The following is an 18,548-nucleotide window of genomic DNA, read 5'->3' on the forward strand; positions in this document are numbered from 1 at the left end:
GATAAGCCCAACTAGAGCACGAGAGCTTGAATATTTCAAATATTCCTACTTTCAAATTTACAATGAACTGCTTGAGCCATCGTAGTTTTGACGTGAGATGATAGTCTATCTTCATTCCAAATTTACGTCATTATAGATCAATCCAGTTTTGAGATGTGACTGATTTTGTATTCACAATTCATGTCAAAAATGAAATTTAAATTGGTACACAAACTAATGTCCGCTTAACATTTTGAAACAAATATTTAGTATATAGAGTTTATTCCATCGCTAATCAAAATAACCTATCAGATCAGCCTATGTCAGTAGTTTTAAAATTCATCATATCTTACCTGATTCAAATATGACAGCGACTAAAATAACTTACCAGATCGTTCAAATTTAGTATTTTAGTTTTAAAATTCATTAGATCTTACCTGATGCTAATATGAGGCAAACTAAAATAAGTCGTAAAAGCATTTTGAATATATGGTAAACTGATAAGTAAGACTAGTCGTTCGCTTCTGTGCTAACTTCAGTTGTATCGGGTAAGTTTATCTAAGTAAATATACTGCCCATTTCATAACGATTACTCTGTACACGTACCTTATATTTACCCAGACCATTCCCTACAATAGCACGAGTTCATGGTCCAATTGGTTAAAAGTAAAAGTGGATATTACCGAATGTATAAACTTTTCTAGTGTATATTTTCGATTGTGGATGGCGATCAGGCGTTTGGGGGTGGGGGTGGGGGTGGTGGGGGTGGTGGGGGTGTGAGGTATTACTCTACCCAACGTGTCATGAATAACCAATGCGAAAGATTATCCTAGTGACAAAATTCCAAATACGTCAATCCGTGTGACCTGTTCTGCGAAAGTAGAACTTTGCTCCAAATTTACAGCCTATGAGGTTGACTAATGAAATTTTGGTCAGCGGTGCAGGACTGAGGGCCTAGCAAGTGGTAGTTTATAGTCGTTCGGTTGGTACGAAAACCGAGGTCTCGTGTACACATTAGTGTGCACGTAAAATAACATTCGGCAGATTGAATTCGATGTAAGAATAGGTCATTGCGTCGCTGTCCGTACAAAATTTTCCTCATAGCACACTGTGTAATGGCGTATGCCCGTCTTTATTAGCCCAGTCCGAGCTGAAGAACGTGTAAGGTACGTTAAACCCCATTTCATTTTCATTTTATATTTGACTTGAAGTTGCAATTGTATTTTATTCATATTTAAAATATGTTGCTAGAATAATTGGGACGCTCTGAAGAAAAGAATTTTGCTGATATATGAACTTTTAAAACTATATAGGAGGCAGACCATGATCAACCCGCGATTTGTAGTTCGCCTATTTATAGCTCTCCCTTTCTCAGGTTAGATATATTTGATAAGGCAAACTTCAAGTTTGGTCAAAGGTCACGAGATGTAGACAGGGCTAGCGCTAATCCCAACTCTAACCCTAACTCTAGACCTAGCCCTAATGCTCGCCCTAACCATAACCAACAGTCGTAACCTTATTTACATATCAGTGACGTTGACGAAAATTATAGATTTAGCCCTTTTCTCCCCTTTTGAATGGCCATGTTTGTTAACTTTTCGGTCTAGAATCGAAGAAAACGGAAAAATGGTTAGGGCGATATGTACGGCAGATAATAGTTCCTTTCTTTAGGAACGGTCTCTGATCGGACGCTGTCATTATCTGACCGATCCTGGTCGTCCCAGGCTATTTTGGAATCCTTTACCTTCTATATTTTTCACTGTGATTCTTTTTTTTCGCCAAAAGGGATCATTTTTCGCCACATCTGACACAAATTTATAAAAATTCAAAAACTATTTTCAAGTAGAATTTTGTAGGGCCAGGGACGACCAGAAGACAGCGTCCGATCAGGGACTAGGCGGATATATTACACGTTTTTAGTATGCGACTACACGTTTTTGTAACTCAAAATTGCTGTGGTCAGGGGCAAAGACTTGGCCCCCTGTCAGTAGTGAAAAGTGTTGAGCTAATATTTTTTTTTTTTTTGGGGGGGGGGGGGGGAATTGGAATCGACCGATTAGACCAGGGTTAACATTGATGTCAAAATGAATATTAATTGTGGTCTGCGTCCAGTGGACAAAAAAGAAGGTTATCTCCCTTAAATTGATGGCTAGAACGGAAGTGTTGGAAGTCCCGCCAGTTCTAAAAGAAATCAACCAAATTTCTGTGATAAATATTCCATAAACATAGGATATTTATTCTGACATGATTAATGTTGTTACCGAACAGTTACCCCAGAGCTCAGAGAATAATTTACGAGGACTTATATAAAGCCGAATTCCCTGATATTTGCTTTATTGACATCCTCCGTTAGTCCGTATGTTTGTTTTGTTGTTGTTTTTAGTCTTGTACATCCAGTGATGCAGAAACATTATTATGACACTATAAATATTCTCACATTAAAATTGCTGACACCAGGTGTTCATAATATTCTATGAGTTACCATTAATGAGACGTGACTGCCAATGTTTACGCTTTAATAACAAATGGCAAAATGCAGAGATGAGCCATGATCACATGGATCTATGAATTATCAATATCAATATCATGATGGAAAATTAAATATTCTGAGTTAAGTGGCGTGTTAACTACAACAATGCTACTAATACTATACACTGACAAGTTAATATATAATTCTAACTGAATTGAATTCTCCTTATACAATGGGCTACCTACTTTCATTATTCCAATACTGTATTCTATATTTTTGATACAGTTAAAAGTTTGAGACAGGCCTGAAAATGGAAAATGAATATGAATCTGATGCCACCCAACCACCAGATGATATAGAAGAAGACAACAGGTGATTATATAAAAATAAGATGTCACCTGATTAACCAGTCAGCCTGATTGTCAGATATAACTAACTAAATGGAGATTCTCTTTATCACTAATCTGATGGTCCCGTGTTTGGTCACAGTGTTAGCCCAGAAAGTTCATTTCAGTCTTGCAGGACGGAGGGCCAGGCAAGGCACAATGTATACATTGTGTCGTTTGGATGGGACAAAAAAACGTGCACATGATCGAATCCTTGACAGTTTGATTTTGAAATAAAAGTAGGCCTAGTCTGTAGCACCGCTGTCCAAGCAACATTTTCCACATACATGTAGCACATTGCATTAGCCTGAAAGGTGCAGAAAAGTAGGATGTTTAATTTCATTCTCTTAACAATGAGATAATATATGTTTTTTTGCATGAATTTCAAATAGGTTTTTATTTCAATTATTAAACTGTATAGTCGTCAAATTTGGACATGTGCACAAGCGTGCCATACTCAAATCGCATAGACCAATGTTCCATTCTTTGTCAAGAGAGCATAGAGCATTATAGTTTGGATGACAGAGATTAGGAGTTAATTGCATTAAGGCAAAGATCTCTTCACATTTGGTTATAGACTGTATCAAATATGTTTGTATTTATAATTACAGAATGCTGACTGATGAAGACTGTTCACAACAGGTATATTTCTGAGAAAGACCCTAACATAAATTCTATTTGCTTTATACATGCATCTTTGGTAAATAATGTCCCGATTCTTTGACACATTTGTTATATTATGGTATTCAAGAGCCCTACTCATATTTAAAGAGCATCTGACCAACTGCATCATGATTTAGGCAATAGTTCGCCAAACTTTCTATATGGACATTCAATCTAGGTGTTTAGATTAGGAAGATTAAAGTTGCATTAGGTAAGATTAGATAAAGAGCTGACAATTTTTTGCTATAATAGTTAAAAAAAATGGATAATGGAAAGAGAATATGCTGAAAATTTCACTCAAATGACTTCACCCTTAGCCTAGATATCAGCGATACAATTATAGTCTAACCTCAATTGTCTTAGCTGCGGATGTTACGATAATAAACAAAGACAAAGTTTGATAATCCATTTATATGGAAACCACATCAACCACAAAACGTGTTTAAATCTACTTATATCGCTGTCATCGGATGGTACCAAGAGTTAATTATGGTCTTTGTAAGTTAAATGTCTAATTAATAATGTATATAACATTTCAGGCTTAAAGAAAGACCTGTAAAATAAGCAGATTTAGCTCTTGCATAATGCCTGTTTAACACAGGGAAAATAATACTTGGCCAGCTATATTTTAAAAACACCAAGACCTTTTGTATGGAATGAAATCAATTGTTTTTTCTTCTAAATATTCTGATGTTTTGATAAGTGTTCATGCTTGAAATTGATAAAATAACTCTTGCTGAAACGTCTCGCTAAGTGTTAGGAAACTTTGTAACTAAATGAGATGTATTTATGTGTCGTCTTTTTGTTGTGAATATTTAACATTCCTTCTACCGGTAGATGTCATTTAAGGAATTAATGTATATTGGTAATTTCTGTTGTAGTCCTGTACGACAAGTCAGACGGAAATGATGCTTGATGACCGGTTTGATCCAGACTTTACTTCTTCCGTGCCGTTGAAACGATTTTACAGGTAGTTTGTTATATATTTTTATGGTTGTTTTGCTTTGTGATGTAAGGGTGTGTGTATCAGTCCTTCACGTTTACGAAATGGTGCGGGAGCTATAAAATACTCTCGCCAATTTAATAATTGAGAAAAAAGCTCCCGTAAAAAAATAATCTTCTTAATTATATTGCAAGATTAATTCTACATTGTATTTATATACTTTAGTTTTGTCTCATATTCTCTTTATTATGCCATTCATAATTTCATGAATTTTCGTCAGTTTGATCAATTTGTCAGCGTGCTTCTTAGTGCAGAATTTGCACTAAGTCTAAAGATCAAACTAATTTTACAAACCCATTTTTGTCTCCCTCCGTGGCTATGTGCCCTCCAGTAATTCCAATTTTAAAATGTCGCATATTTGGCTGTTTTGACCATCTCCAGACATATTGATAGCGATAATCAACGCATTGCCAATGAGACATGAAAACATTTTAAACAACGTAATGTTATTATTAGACGTACGTCATTCTGTCATTCCCGCAGATATTCTCCATCAACATCCGGCGACATATTAGGCTGTCAAGTAACGTCATATTCTATTGGCTTGTTTTTGACTGCTATCCAATTAAAACGAGCCTTACACTAGAATTCAATATGTTTGATGAATAATTATGGCAGCTCTAGTTTTACCATGGAAACGCTCATCGCACGAGGAGGAGGTCATTATACTCGAATATGTGCAGTTTTAAAAATAAACGAAAACTGAAAGTAAGGTAGTTTATGAATCTCAATATTGAGGAGAGCGATTTAGCTAATTAGCGGGCGTATTTAATGACTCTCCCAAAGATAAGTCGAGAGGCGCAAGAGCTAAAGCACGTCTTAAACGTGAAGTTTTAAAAATAAACAAAAACTAAAAGTACGGTAGTTTATGAATCTCAATATTGAGGAGAGTGATTTAGCTAATTAGCGGGCGTATTTAATGACTCTCCCAAAGATAAGTCGAGAGGCGCAAGAGCTAAAGCACGTCTTAAACGTGAAGTTTTAAAAATAAACAAAAACTAAAAGTACGGTAGTTTATGAATCTCAATATTGAGGAGAGTGATTTAGCTAATTAGCGGGCGTATTTAATGACTCTCCCAAAGATAAGTCGAGAGGCGCAAGAGCTAAAGCACGTCTTAAACGTGAAGTTTTAAAAATAAACAAAAACTAAAAGTACGGTAGTTTATGAATCTCAATATTGAGGAGAGTGATTTAGCTAATTAGCGGGCGTATTTAATGACTCCCCCGAAGATAAGTCGAGAGGCGCAAGAGCTAAAGTGGGTCTTAAACGTGAAGGACATGTGTATAAGAAATCAGATTTTTTCGTATAGCCATTGACTCTTGCCAAAGAGGGGGGGTGGATGGCCGAATGGTTAGCGCACTGCGCTATATCATACGGTCTGTCATTCCTCGGTTGTACGTGACAAGGAGTACGGTCGTCTGTCCAGCTCGTGGGTTTCCTCCCATTGCTAAAGACCCCTACGCGCCAGCGAATTGTTGAAATAAAATTGAACCATGTGTTAGTCCCGAAATGACCTAGTTTGTGTCGAGTGGACGCTAAACCCCATTTCTCCCTCGCTCTCTCTTGCCAAAGAGTGTGGCATGGATTGGAAATCTTGAGATACACAAACTGGAAGTAGCATAATATAAAGATTGTAAACCTCTATAGACTAACATCTTTTAAGCTTTAAAATTATACAAAATACAAAAGCGTTTATGTCAATTACTCACCAAGAAGTTAGGTGCTGCAGAAAGATTATAGAGAGAAGGAATAACTGCATTTGTTATTGAATTATTTGAAAAATATAGTTATCTCCCGTAAGGTACTGACATCCCAAGAATATTTTCTTAGTTTAAAGTGGACTATCAGACAGTATAAATGAGAGTACAGCATTGTCTGAGAAATTTTGTAAGCTAACAAATGTTATAATTTAGTGTAGTAAATTCTTCTGGTTTCCAAAAATAATTCTTGGCAATTCTTGCTTTGCTTCCTTACTTTACATGTAGATCAACATTGTATTGTTAAATTCACAATTTTTATCCTATTGAATTATAATATTTTTTTTTGCTTTTCATAATATTTGTGTTGATGGTTTTACAGAAAGGTACGAAAGGTATGTAGATGCTAACAACTGAACATCTGATCTTTTACCAGAGTAAATTTTTTTGTGGCCTAAGGCTCATTGGAACATCCATAATTCTATAGCCGTTCCTTAATGATCAATGGGTGGGTGGTCTAGTGGTTTGTTGTTGTTTCGATTCCCCACTTGAATGTGAGAAGGAGTGGCTTTTGCGCAAGCAAATTGTGGAAATAAAATTAAACCATATCTTAGTCCTGAAGTGACCTAGTTTGTGTCCAGTGTTAAACCCATCTCTCTCTCTCTCTCTCTCTCTCTCTCTCTCTCTCTCTCTTACACACTGGCATATAAAGATATCTTATATGTTAGACCCAAAATGATGTAGTATCCCATTTTTTTTCTTGTAATTATTCTTGTTGTCTTTGCCATGGTTTAAATATTTAATTTTTTATTTCAGGAAAAATATCCATTTTATGCTCCTGAGGGAATTCACTGTTCGGCTTATACAGCTACCATAATATATATGTTGAAACGATACAGGTATCAGCTGATTAAAGCGCAAAAACGTTCAAAATCATGTTGCTTACCTTGGGGAAAACCTGTTCTACCAGGTCGCCACCAATCAAAAACTATCGATCTTAAAAAAAGAGGTTGCCAATCGATCACTTTTGATACATCGGAAGATGAAAAAGAAGTCTCGTTCAAACAAACGTCAGACATATCTGCTAATATCAAACTGACAATATCAACGGATAAGGATATAAAATCGAATCCAGCTAAAGACAGTATGTACCTAGGTGAAACACAGGAATATGATCCAACAGATTTACTCGAGGATCCAGATTATGTTGAAATGGAGTGGATGCCAAGAGTTAAACCCAAACCAAAGTCAAGGCTATCAAATAAAAGAAAATCAATCTCGCCCGTTCCATTTCAAATCGAATCCAAAAATGTGAGTGATCCAGAGGATCTCAAATCCTCCAGTTCGACACCACTACCATCGCAAAATCGGGAAGTAAATATACACATCATAGATGATGAGTCCAGATGTAGTCAAGGGTCCAACGGCTTTTTGAACTCTCAAGGAGATTTTTATTCCACTCAGATACAACAGAGGAGAAACACTGGGAATAAATCTGAAAAGATCCAGATTAAAAAGAATAAGCCGGGTCGTAAATTAACAAAAACAAAACAGGAGACTATCAAACGTAAAGTTGATTCAGACAGTGATGATGACCAATTAATTCAACGTCATTTCCGAGAAACAACTAAAAAGAAACGCAAGTTACTTCCCCTTGATTATTCTTTGCTGACTGATCAGGATGTATTTGTAAGTGACGACACAGACACAAATATTAAAACTAAAGGATCGAAAACATATCTAAAAAAAGACAGACATCCTAAATCAGATTCTGTTGGGTTTGACATAGATCAGATTTTATCCCAAGGAACATTAACACATAGCAGTCAAAGTCAAAATGGAGGGAGTCAATCGAAACACCAAACAGTAGATATTGATTTTATTCCTAGTCAGTCAGTTCATTCTGAAATTATTTCTGATTTAGTTTCTCCTATCAAAAATCTTGGTAAAAAAGTAAAGCACACTATTTTTGATTCAACCAACAGTAGTTCGAGTGAAAAGGATTGTAATAAAAAACCCAATCATACATCAGTGACAATTCAAAATGAAAGACGTAGTTTTCGTAAAGTGTTAAATGAAGAAATGATAAATGAATCGAATAAAGAAGGTTTTTCTTCAAGTAATGAGGACAGTTCGTCTCAACAACCATTGTTTGAGAAAATTGAGAGTTTGAGAAATGAGAGAATTAAATCAAAGACAGTTTATGTCAAACCGATTGTTACTCAGAATAAAAAGACTTATTTTGAGAGTTCTTCCGATTCTGATCGACTTGTGATTGTTGATCCAGCAGCTGGACCATCAGGTTCTGTAGACCGTATTGTTAATGCTGTCAAACCACAAAGACAAGTAGTACATGTACACACAGCAGATATACATGAAGAAGCTAGTAACCAGATTGTAAGTACCTGTAACTATCGGTAAATATATTAGACTTGGGATGTTGATTTTACTATTCGAATATTTCTAAGTCATTATTCAAATACTATTTGAATATTTAAATATTCTAATTCAAGTTATTATTCGATTTGTTGCATTTTGGATTTCTAAATATTTGGTATTGCAAATCCTTCAAATCAATGTATTTTGTTATATTAGTTTATTTCATAGCGTTAAAAAGACACTCCCCTTTGCAGAATACCTTCTGAAGGTGATAGAGGCTATATTTTTTAACGGATTTGTTTCAAATTTGAGGGGTCATTATACAGTACAAACTCTATCGATAGTCAGCAATCTATTGTAAAATGTGGGCGTATTTGACATGGCAACCTCTTGTTTAAATTAGAAATATATTTTTACCTGTATTTTATTTTAAGGAAATGGAAAGTAACATGATAGAATGTCCATTGTGTAGTAATATGTTTGAAATAAGTCATATTGAGAGGCATGCTGCTACATGTGGGGATGATATTCAACAAGGTATAGTTATAAAATTAACACAAATTATCTTTAAAGAAAATAAAACAGTTGTACAGGAATGCAGACCTAGCAAGAACAGTGTCTACTCATTCAGTTAGAACGAAAAACTGAGGCCCAGTGTACAAGTGTGTGCACATAAATGATGCATGTAGACTGTGGTGCGCTGTAAGAGCGTGCTGTCATTAGCCCAGTTCAGGCAATAAGATACATGTAGGATGTAAAACCCCATTTCATACATTTGGTCGAACTTGCTTTAATTAAATGGTAGTGGTAAAGGTAAATGTACTTAAAATAGACAGTTCTTATAATATTAGTATACATGTATCTAATCACACAGATGTACTTTAACACTGGCTGGTCAAATGGTTTAACACATGTGCTTTGGATAATATGGTCTGTGATAGAGTCATTGGGTTTCTATTCCCAGCTTGTACATGATAAGAACTAGGGTTGCCTGTTCAACCTCGTGGGTTTTCTCTAGGTCCTCTGGTTTCCTCCCACTGGTAAAGACCTCTACATGCAAGCAAATTTTTGAAACAAAATTAAAGCATATATATTAGTCCTGAAATGACATAGTTTATGTCAAGTGGGTGTTAAACCCCCTTTCTCTCTCTCTCTCTCTCTCTGTCCCTCTTAAACAATTATCATATTCTTAATTTCCAGTTATTCAAGCACCACCAAGGTTGGTATAATACATTCTTGTGTTTATTATATGCCATAAATTTTTAAAAAGTATTTATGCATTTAACATACTATACACAACTATCACTGACATTGTACAACTTAATTTCTCTAATGGCTGCCAAGTTTTGATTATTTCCGATAATTACTTTATGGCTTGTTACCCTTGTTTGCCTTTTAGTAATTGGGGGAACGTATGTTTTATTGCTTTTTAATCAGTCTTTATAAACTGCTAAACATTTTGATTAAATTACTTTAACCATTGTTAGTGGCATTAGTCTGTATATTAAAGATATTTAGCGTCAGGGTGAGGACTATCAAATTTTAATTATATCTGATTACTTCCTTTGATGATATTTATATGGAGGCAGACCGCCATTAATTTCCCCATTGACTTCAATGTTAATTCTGTTCTCTTTGTCTGGCTCCAACTTTTCGTTGGCCTGAATATTTTTCACTTCAGACAGAGAAACAAATGGTGATGCCTTTGCACAAAAATGTGTATGAGGTTGACCAACAAAATTTTGAGATACACAACCTTGAAGTAGCATAATATCACCGTAACCAACCTGTCAACTCTGTTATCCTTCTGCCTCTAAATCATGAATATTTACCAAAACCTAGTCGAAAATGTTAATTCAAACCCTTTTCATCCATTCTAGACCAAAAAATCAACAAAAAATGGACATTCAAAAGGGGAGAAAAGAGAGAGAGGGGGGGGGGGATGCGCTACTGTATAAATTACTGAGAAGGTAAACATTTTTGGTGGTCTGACTCCATATGTTACATACATGTACCTCTTAAAGAATAACAATTAACACCCTTGATGGACTGATTTGGGGGGTACTCGATTTAACGTTCCGGAATTGAATTCCTTCAATTCCAAACATAGTGACAATCGAGTGAAAAGGTGATTTCGGGCTACAGCGCATGCTTCAACTGAATAAGTAAATATCTCAACCAACCGTGCAGCCGAAACCTTTTAATTACGTCATGATTCTACTCACACCACCTCCGTTGTTGGGACTGACAGAACTGTGACAGAACTGAATTCTGTGTTACTCGATTGCAATTCTGTCAATTCCGGACGTTCTGGACTGTGAATCGAGCATCCCCAAGGTGACTTGACTGCTTTGTACACATACATGTATGTTGCATTGCCTGATGTGATCTATCTTTGTAGTATAATTGTTGATTTACTTAGGTAGATGTTGTATAAAGAGCTAAATGTGCTGGTGCCGTCAGTTGATAAATGGGTGATAACATTGATAGGAACATGGAGTGGAGCCGACAAGACGTGTCTTGGAAGCTCTCCCTCTAGCTAGTCTTTATAGAAAGCATTTAGTGTGCAATAATGAGCATGACTGGATTAATATCACTTCAGCAGCCTTTTACATAAACTATACAAAGAGTGAAAAGACATTAAACTTTTTCTGTTGACAGCCTTACTGTCATGCAGGGCTGCCGACAACCAGTATCGCAGCGCAATTTGCGATACATATTTTGTCCGTTGCTAACCAAAAATTAAAATCTAACATTTTTGATTCGCAGTTACTGTGAATCATTCATATGCCTGTCATTTTAGATATTGACACAAGAATAATCCACATTTTGAAGACTAAAAGGCTTACTCAACACTTTCAACATGTATAAAATGTTGAATAAAATTTTATAAACAAAACTGAATTCTCCGTGTGACATTTTCTTCTCGAACTACCCAGACACAATACTATTAAACCGGAAATAAGGAATCAAGTAGTACCACTCACGTTGCGAGACATCAAGTAATTATATCATATTCATTTTGAAAGAAATAAAATCAGTGTATCCCCCACGTATTGTCAATAAAATATACAAATATAAATACATGTTAAAGCGGAAATTGCAAATTTTCTAAGAAAGTCAAAACGTAATTATTTCTGTCTTTTGCTCATTATACGATCATAGGTGTCATTCTCACACTTAAAACTCATTTACACAGGAAATAATAACACAATTACCTCCCTTGTTTTCTATTCTCCACCATGGAGTAGCTTTTTTCAAACGTTTGAAAATGAAGAGGAAAATGATATTTTTGTCAATTTCTCAGCTGGCAATAGTGAATTATAGGATTATTCTTTAACAAGGTAGGACTGTTTATGGATACCATCTATTTTCAGGCTTTATTTTAATAAATTTTAAAATTATAACTTAAAAATTTGCAATTTCCGCTTTAACGTATTGTAAAATGATAAATCAAAGTAAAAATTCCCGTAAAATATTATTGTTTATATCGCGTGTGTCTAGTTAATCGAGGTGCGCCCGATTGAAAAAAAATAGTAATACACGATAAAAAGCAGACGAAATTGTTTTCTAACGAAGATTTCTAACGTAACAAAAAAAATAACAATTAAAATGAGTGGGGCTTTGGAAGTCACTGTCAAGAATTGGCGTCAGACATAAGACCTAACTAAACGTCTACATCACATTCACAAACTGTCAGAAGTACTTGTGGCAGTGCTAAAAAATCTAAGAATAGTCAGAATGGAATCTAATCATATTTGTTATGAATTAAAGTAATATCTTGTAATTTAGGCGTTTTACCTTGAAACTGAAAAACTGCTAATCAATTTTTAAATTTGCTAATCAAATTTGGCAAAATTGGACTTTTTGATTAGCAGTGCTGCTAATCAACTGTGAAAAATTACCGACAGCCCTGCTGTCATGGCCACCATGGCCATCACATGATCATCATGTTTCACTATTGTTTAAGTGTCTCACATCAGTCTTCATTAACATTAATAATAATAATAATAAATGTTATCATAGAGTTTCTTTATATAAACCCAAAATGATTCCATATATATATCGAGATCTAGCAATAATGTTATAATTTGTACCTGAGAAAATGTCAGGAACCATTTTGTTTGTTTTATAACCATGTTTGATCTTAATAAACCTATTTGCACCCAAAGATTATAATATACAATCTGAATGGTTCTTTGATAGAATCAAAATATACTCTTCAAAAAAAGTAGGGGATATTGAAATGCAAATACCTATGCAGGTTGTGATATGATAAATAGTTATGGACACTTGACATGCTTTGGGAGTATGTTCACAGATGAAGAACTTATCGCCCCAACAGAGCCACTGAGCTGCACATGCGACATGCAATAGCGTCATACACGTGGGAGGGGTTCATTGTCAAATTTAACACTTCAAGGAAGGATTGATGAAAACTGCAGTGTGCTGGTTTATCTATCCATGTTTGCTTTCCTATCGGTTCTTGCATAAGATTTATTGTTTAGCATATCTTTGTTTTAGTGTGTTACATTTAATTTGACCGGGAGACGTGTTTGTCAACGTCAACCGACAACACTGCAAGAGGACTGGGTCAGATTGCCCCAAATCATGATTGGACGGTTGATTAGGAGCATGCCGCAACGAATTGCTAAATGTCTGAGGATTGGTGGATCAATTACTCATTATTATGACAAAAATCAAAAACGTCCATTTTCACTTTTGATGGTGTATCTCTTTGCGAGTGAAATGGGGCCATCAGATAAGCCGCCCATATGAAGTGTTTATGTTCATGTGTAGGCAATTGGCCGGTTATTAACATACACTGGTTACCTCTAATAAAAACAGCAGTGCGTGCATTTCGGCAGTTTTGTATTGTTTCTGAATATCCCCTACTTGTTTTTAAGAGTATATACCGGTAGACATATTAAATGTACCAGTAGACATATTAAATATACAGGTAGACAGGCTGATATACTTAAAATTAAAAGGATTATAATTTAGATTATCCTAATATCTGCCATATTATCTCTGGATATGTGAACTTTTATACATATGGAGTTAAAAAATAAAGAAAAAATGAAAGTAAAATGAGTATTATTAATAATGTAATGACTCTTCTTATTATGTAATTAAGCACATCTAACAATTGTAATGCAAAGCTGTATGTAATATTTTGTGATACTTTTTATATGAAGAATGAGTTGTGTCTGATATTGTCTGTGACAGGTGCCATATTTTCAGGCTTGTTTGTTACACCATACAGGTATTTCTAAATACAAAAATAATATTTAATATCTTAATGTAAAAACTGCTGTATAAAAAAAAAACTTCATGAAGAATGGAGTAAGAATTGATTGAATCAAATAAATTTAATTGGGGCTTTTATTGGTTATTTATTTTAAAGAGAAAAAAAACAACAGATTTTTACATGTTTTATAATTGTTTTATTTTTTAGACTAGAAGAATTAGAAGTTGAGATACCAGTTAGAAAAACCAGGTCGAAAGCAACACAAAATAGTTAACATTTCCTTGGCACAAGTATAATTATTTATAACAATAATTAATTCAATTGTATAGATTGAAACTGAATCAAATTTTGTTAACATCCAAGTTTTCTTTCGGATAAGTGGATGTTTATACATTTGTTGACATATAGCTGCTGTGTGAAGTATTTCCAATCCATCATTTGTTTCTCAGTTAAATTAGTTTAAATTTGGTTCACAGTCAGTAGGTTATGTGTATATTAGCATACATGTATATTAGGCCATATAAAAAAATATTCTGATTCTGGTTGTCAGATAATCCTGTGCGTCACATGTTTTTAATTCAAAGAATAAAATATAAAAACCGTCACATTTATTGCCACACATAAATTTTTTGACCTGACCGTGTTACAGGAAGTAACTCTATAAAAATATTGGAATGAATCAAGAAATGTTGTATTGGCTCATTCATCAAGTATGCAACCCTGATATATGTTACTGATAATCATAAATTATACTGGAATGAACTCGATAAGTATAGAGTTCTGTCATTAATCTGTTAATTTCAAAATGATCTCGCTCCCTTTTATTTGTCTAAACTTTTGACAAACTATAAACCTAAACATACTGTAAGATCGCAAAACAAAAAAATACTTTTACTGTTCCTAAAACGAAACTAAAACAATTTGGTGATAAAAAGTTTCAGTGCTGCTGCACCTCGTCTTTGGAATCAATTACCAGTAAACATTAGAGAATCTCAAACTTTCACAATCTTTAAGTCACAACTAAAAACTCATTTGTTTAAACTCTATTATCCAGATTAGAATCAGATTGTTTTATGTGTGTTCTTATTGACTAGAGACTCCTTAAATGTGGCGCTTTGAACATGCATATAGGGATGTATTATTAAGCACATTACAAATATACATTATTACATGTATCATTAAATGTAAGTTTATTTTTATGAGAGTTATTCAGACCAGTAGGGCAGTGGTGATCCTTTGACAAAATAAAAACAGAAAACTATAAACCTCACTACAGCATCAGATTTCTGGTAAGGATTGTTTGAGAACCAGAATAGTTCTGTTGTATGGCCTAAATAAAACTCCTGTTAAATTTAACTTTGTGATATAATATATACTGGAAGTCATGCTAGCTGTCTTAGTGGATAAAAACACTTTTGAATTGTATTAAATTAGGTTCTTTTAAGACTGGCCTTCCAGTCTAGGTTTAATATTAGCCAGGTACGTTTTTGTGTGAATTTACAACAAAACCAAATTAACATGAAATATTAATAATTATTAATATTAATAAAGCCAAGGATTTGACATTATTTCAGAATTTAAGCATTTATAAATGTTTTTATCTATTAATTTACTGTTATATAAAACTATTGTCAAGCATTCTGATTGTTTGTTATTTATATTTCTCTTGTAATTTAAAGGTTGTATATTATTTGACAACTTCTATTTATTATGTTATATAGAGTGGGGTTGGGGGTCCATAAAACAGTACATGTACTAGATATATAGAAGTAGACTCTAGCAGGCATACCATAGGTTGGAAATCTCATGGATACTAATGATCAGACACATTCATTAAATTTTCTGTTTGAATTTAACTCTCCTGTCGAACGTAAAATACACAGACAAGATTCTATGGAATACAATTACCTGCTCTGAAAATAATTTTTTGATTGTCAAATTTGATGTTAAATAACATGTAATGTCTTTGTCGCGATCAGAGAGGCGACCAATATTATTTGACTTTTTTGGATCGGGACTATGACCAAATGTAGTTCTGAAGGACAATTATATTCTAAAAATTAATTCTAAACATCACACAGATATGTTGTCTTTCTATCATCCTTTAAAGATGTATTAAGCAAGAGTTAAATCTGCTCTTTTTTAGCTTTTAAGACATTTAATCACATGACAAGCTCATAATCAACCCTCTAGATCATCAGATGACTGAGATATTGAATGGATTAGACCATGTCTGTCATATCTTCGCTAAACAATAAAATGGAAATTGAGTGTTTATTATTGTAGCAATGGTACTTGACCATCAGTACTATTTACACTATTTTAAGTCAAAACTTCAAACATTCATAACTTTGCTCAGTATACAGTAATTAGATTGAAATATTCAATATTCATTATCTATTATAGAAAGAACGGCCAACTTTTTATCTATATCTTACTTTATGCATCCGTAAAATAATATCAAGTGTCAAAATCTTACTATTGTTCCTAATACTGCTATCTGTGTATAGACCTTTGATTTTCATAAATTAATTAGTTATCTGCCAATCTGATTAAAATACAGATCTATATTTGTTTTTTTTATACTTTCGATGGCCTACACTACATGAAGATCTGACCGATTGTAGTCAAACGTCGCGTCAGAGGTTGTATGAACAGCTTTTGACCCTACGACATCAGACAAGAATGCGCTGTAACAGATGGTTTCATTGGCTAATCTTTCACACAATTCAGAACGCAGGTTATATAACAACTCTTCCAGATCCTAGTGTAGTATAGAAAAAACAAAATTTTTAGCTATAAAAAACGAAATGAAATAGGATCCGTGTTTTAATCAGTTGATTATCTGCTTGAATGAAGGATATTTCTATGCATGTTGGATAATATGGAGTATACAATTCACCTTGTTAATATTTTGTTGACAAATAAAAAATATGACAAATTCCTCGTCACTTTTATTTCGGCATGGTTCCCCCTTGTCAGTGATGTTTAACCAATTGCAATTCCAAAACAAGTAAATAAATAAGAAATGAAATGAAATGGGGTTTAATGTCCTACTGTTTTTCTCCTATGCTGGGCTAAGGAAGACGGGCATTCTAATGTATACACGGGACCTCGGTTTTTCGTATCATCCAAAGGACTAGACAGCAGTGCTTGTCAGGCCCTCCGTCCTGCATCACTGACAAGTGGGAACCACGCCGGAAAATCTGGATGAACTTTCTCAGCCAATGCAGGGATCAAACACCCAACCTCCAGGCTAGCGAGCCAGCGTCTTACCCACTTAGCCACGTGGTCCCCAAAAATAAATAAGAACTGTAGCCGATGACTAGACAGAGAGTATGATGGCCTGTCTAATCTTGTGAATTTTCTCTGGATCCTCTGGTATTCTAATACTGCTAAAGATCCCTACGCACAAGCAAATTATTGAAATAAAAGTTACATGTTAGTCCCGAAATGACCTAGTTTTTATTGAGTGGATGTTAATCTGTATTTATCTTCCCTATGAGAGGTGCACAACATAGGGCCTGCAAACAAGTGTCTAGTCCTGTGTATGGAATGAAAAACAGTGCTTGCTGTAATATAGAGCCTAGATGAGCAAGACTACGTTGTGTCCAGATGATTCTAGTTACACATCAAGGGTCTGGTTAACCTGGATGGTACATATACACCATACTGGAGGCTGCACCGGAGAGGAAAATTCATCAAAGAATGCTATGTTTTACCTATTAGAATCATAGATTCACATAAGAATATGCCCGTCTTCATTAGCTTGTTGGGGGGTTGGATGGCCGAATGGTTAGCACGTGCACGCTGTATCATAAGTTCTGCCATTGAGTCAACTGGCGTGGTTTCGATTCCCCGGTTGTACGTGGCAAGGAGTAGGGTTGCCTGTCCAACCTTGTGGGTTTTTCTCCGGTTTCCTCCCACTGCTAAACCCCCTAGGTGCAAGTTAATTATTGAAATAAAATTGAACCATATGATGATATGTTAGTCCCCAAATCACCTAGTTTGTGTCGAGTGGACATTAAACCCCATTTCTCTCTCTCTCTCATTAGCTTGTTTGCATAGAAATAACACTAGCACTACTGTCTGTTATCCACACCTGAAACTACTATACCATAGACTGTCTTGTTAGATATTGATAGGCCTACAGGTGTTTAAGAGGGCAAGACTGAACATACAACCTTGTTTGCATATTTTGGGCTCTTTATAAACTTCAGTATAGATACAGTAAAATCAAACCTTATCTTACATATAACATAGTGGGGTGCTGGGGATCAAAGAGCCTACATTGAAATAATTAACATTAGTATATTGCCATTAGTCCCGTGATATGATGAGATGAGACTAAGAGTAGCCTGATCTCTGCAATAACAACATTCAAGCTGTAAAATGTGTTAGCTGAAATATTGCAAATATTTGATTCCGAAAAATGATTCGCATATTGTATTTGACACTAAAATAGCCGCTGCTTTGGTAGCATTGTTCTATGGCATACAAGATACGCCATTGTGCTGACAAGTAGTACTATGTTACAACATAGATAATAGCCATGGTCTGATACCTACGAAATTATACATGAGTTATCTCCCTTTCCCACGGCTGGGAGTGTTAAGGGGGACTGGTGATGACCCCACACCAAATTTCAGACGAATGGGTCAATAAGTTCAGATTTTAGAACACCTTTTATTTTCGAAAGTTTCATGCAGCGACCTTGAC

The 18,548-nt window shown here is 34.8% G+C and overlaps 1 protein-coding gene across 2 annotated transcripts; it reads left to right on the top strand.

Annotated features, from left to right (window-relative positions):
- Nucleotides 1-2,137: 2,137 nt before the first annotated feature.
- LOC126815405 (uncharacterized) lies at nucleotides 2,138-16,770 on the top strand. 2 transcript variants are annotated; one of them, XM_050541020.1, is made up of 9 exons: nucleotides 2,138-2,335; nucleotides 2,735-2,821; nucleotides 3,447-3,477; nucleotides 4,380-4,468; nucleotides 6,582-6,594; nucleotides 7,016-8,596; nucleotides 9,013-9,115; nucleotides 9,779-9,797; nucleotides 14,037-16,770. In XM_050541020.1, exons 2-9 carry the CDS (start codon nucleotides 2,760-2,762, stop codon nucleotides 14,101-14,103), a joined length of 1,965 nt encoding a protein of 654 aa, XP_050396977.1. In that variant the 5' UTR covers nucleotides 2,138-2,335; nucleotides 2,735-2,759; the 3' UTR covers nucleotides 14,104-16,770. The 2 variants fall into 2 exon arrangements, with proteins under 2 accessions (XP_050396977.1, XP_050396978.1); XM_050541021.2 differs by lacking the exon at nucleotides 2,138-2,335 and adding an exon at nucleotides 2,374-2,589.
- Nucleotides 16,771-18,548: the final 1,778 nt, after the last annotated feature.

Source organism: Patella vulgata, chromosome 3, assembly GCF_932274485.2.
Source record: "Patella vulgata chromosome 3, xgPatVulg1.2, whole genome shotgun sequence".
NCBI lineage: Eukaryota > Metazoa > Mollusca > Gastropoda > Patellidae > Patella > Patella vulgata.

Bases quoted from the DNA above. Each gene is read 5' to 3' on its own strand.
- LOC126815405 (XM_050541020.1), top strand. From the start codon at position 2,760: ATGGAAAATGAATATGAATCTGATGCCACCCAACCACCAGATGATATA. The intron at 2,822-3,446 runs GTGATTATATAA...TTATAATTACAG, and splicing joins GATATAGAAGAAGACAACAG to AATGCTGACTGATGAAGACT. The intron at 8,597-9,012 runs GTAAGTACCTGT...TTTTATTTTAAG, and splicing joins AAGAAGCTAGTAACCAGATT to GAAATGGAAAGTAACATGAT.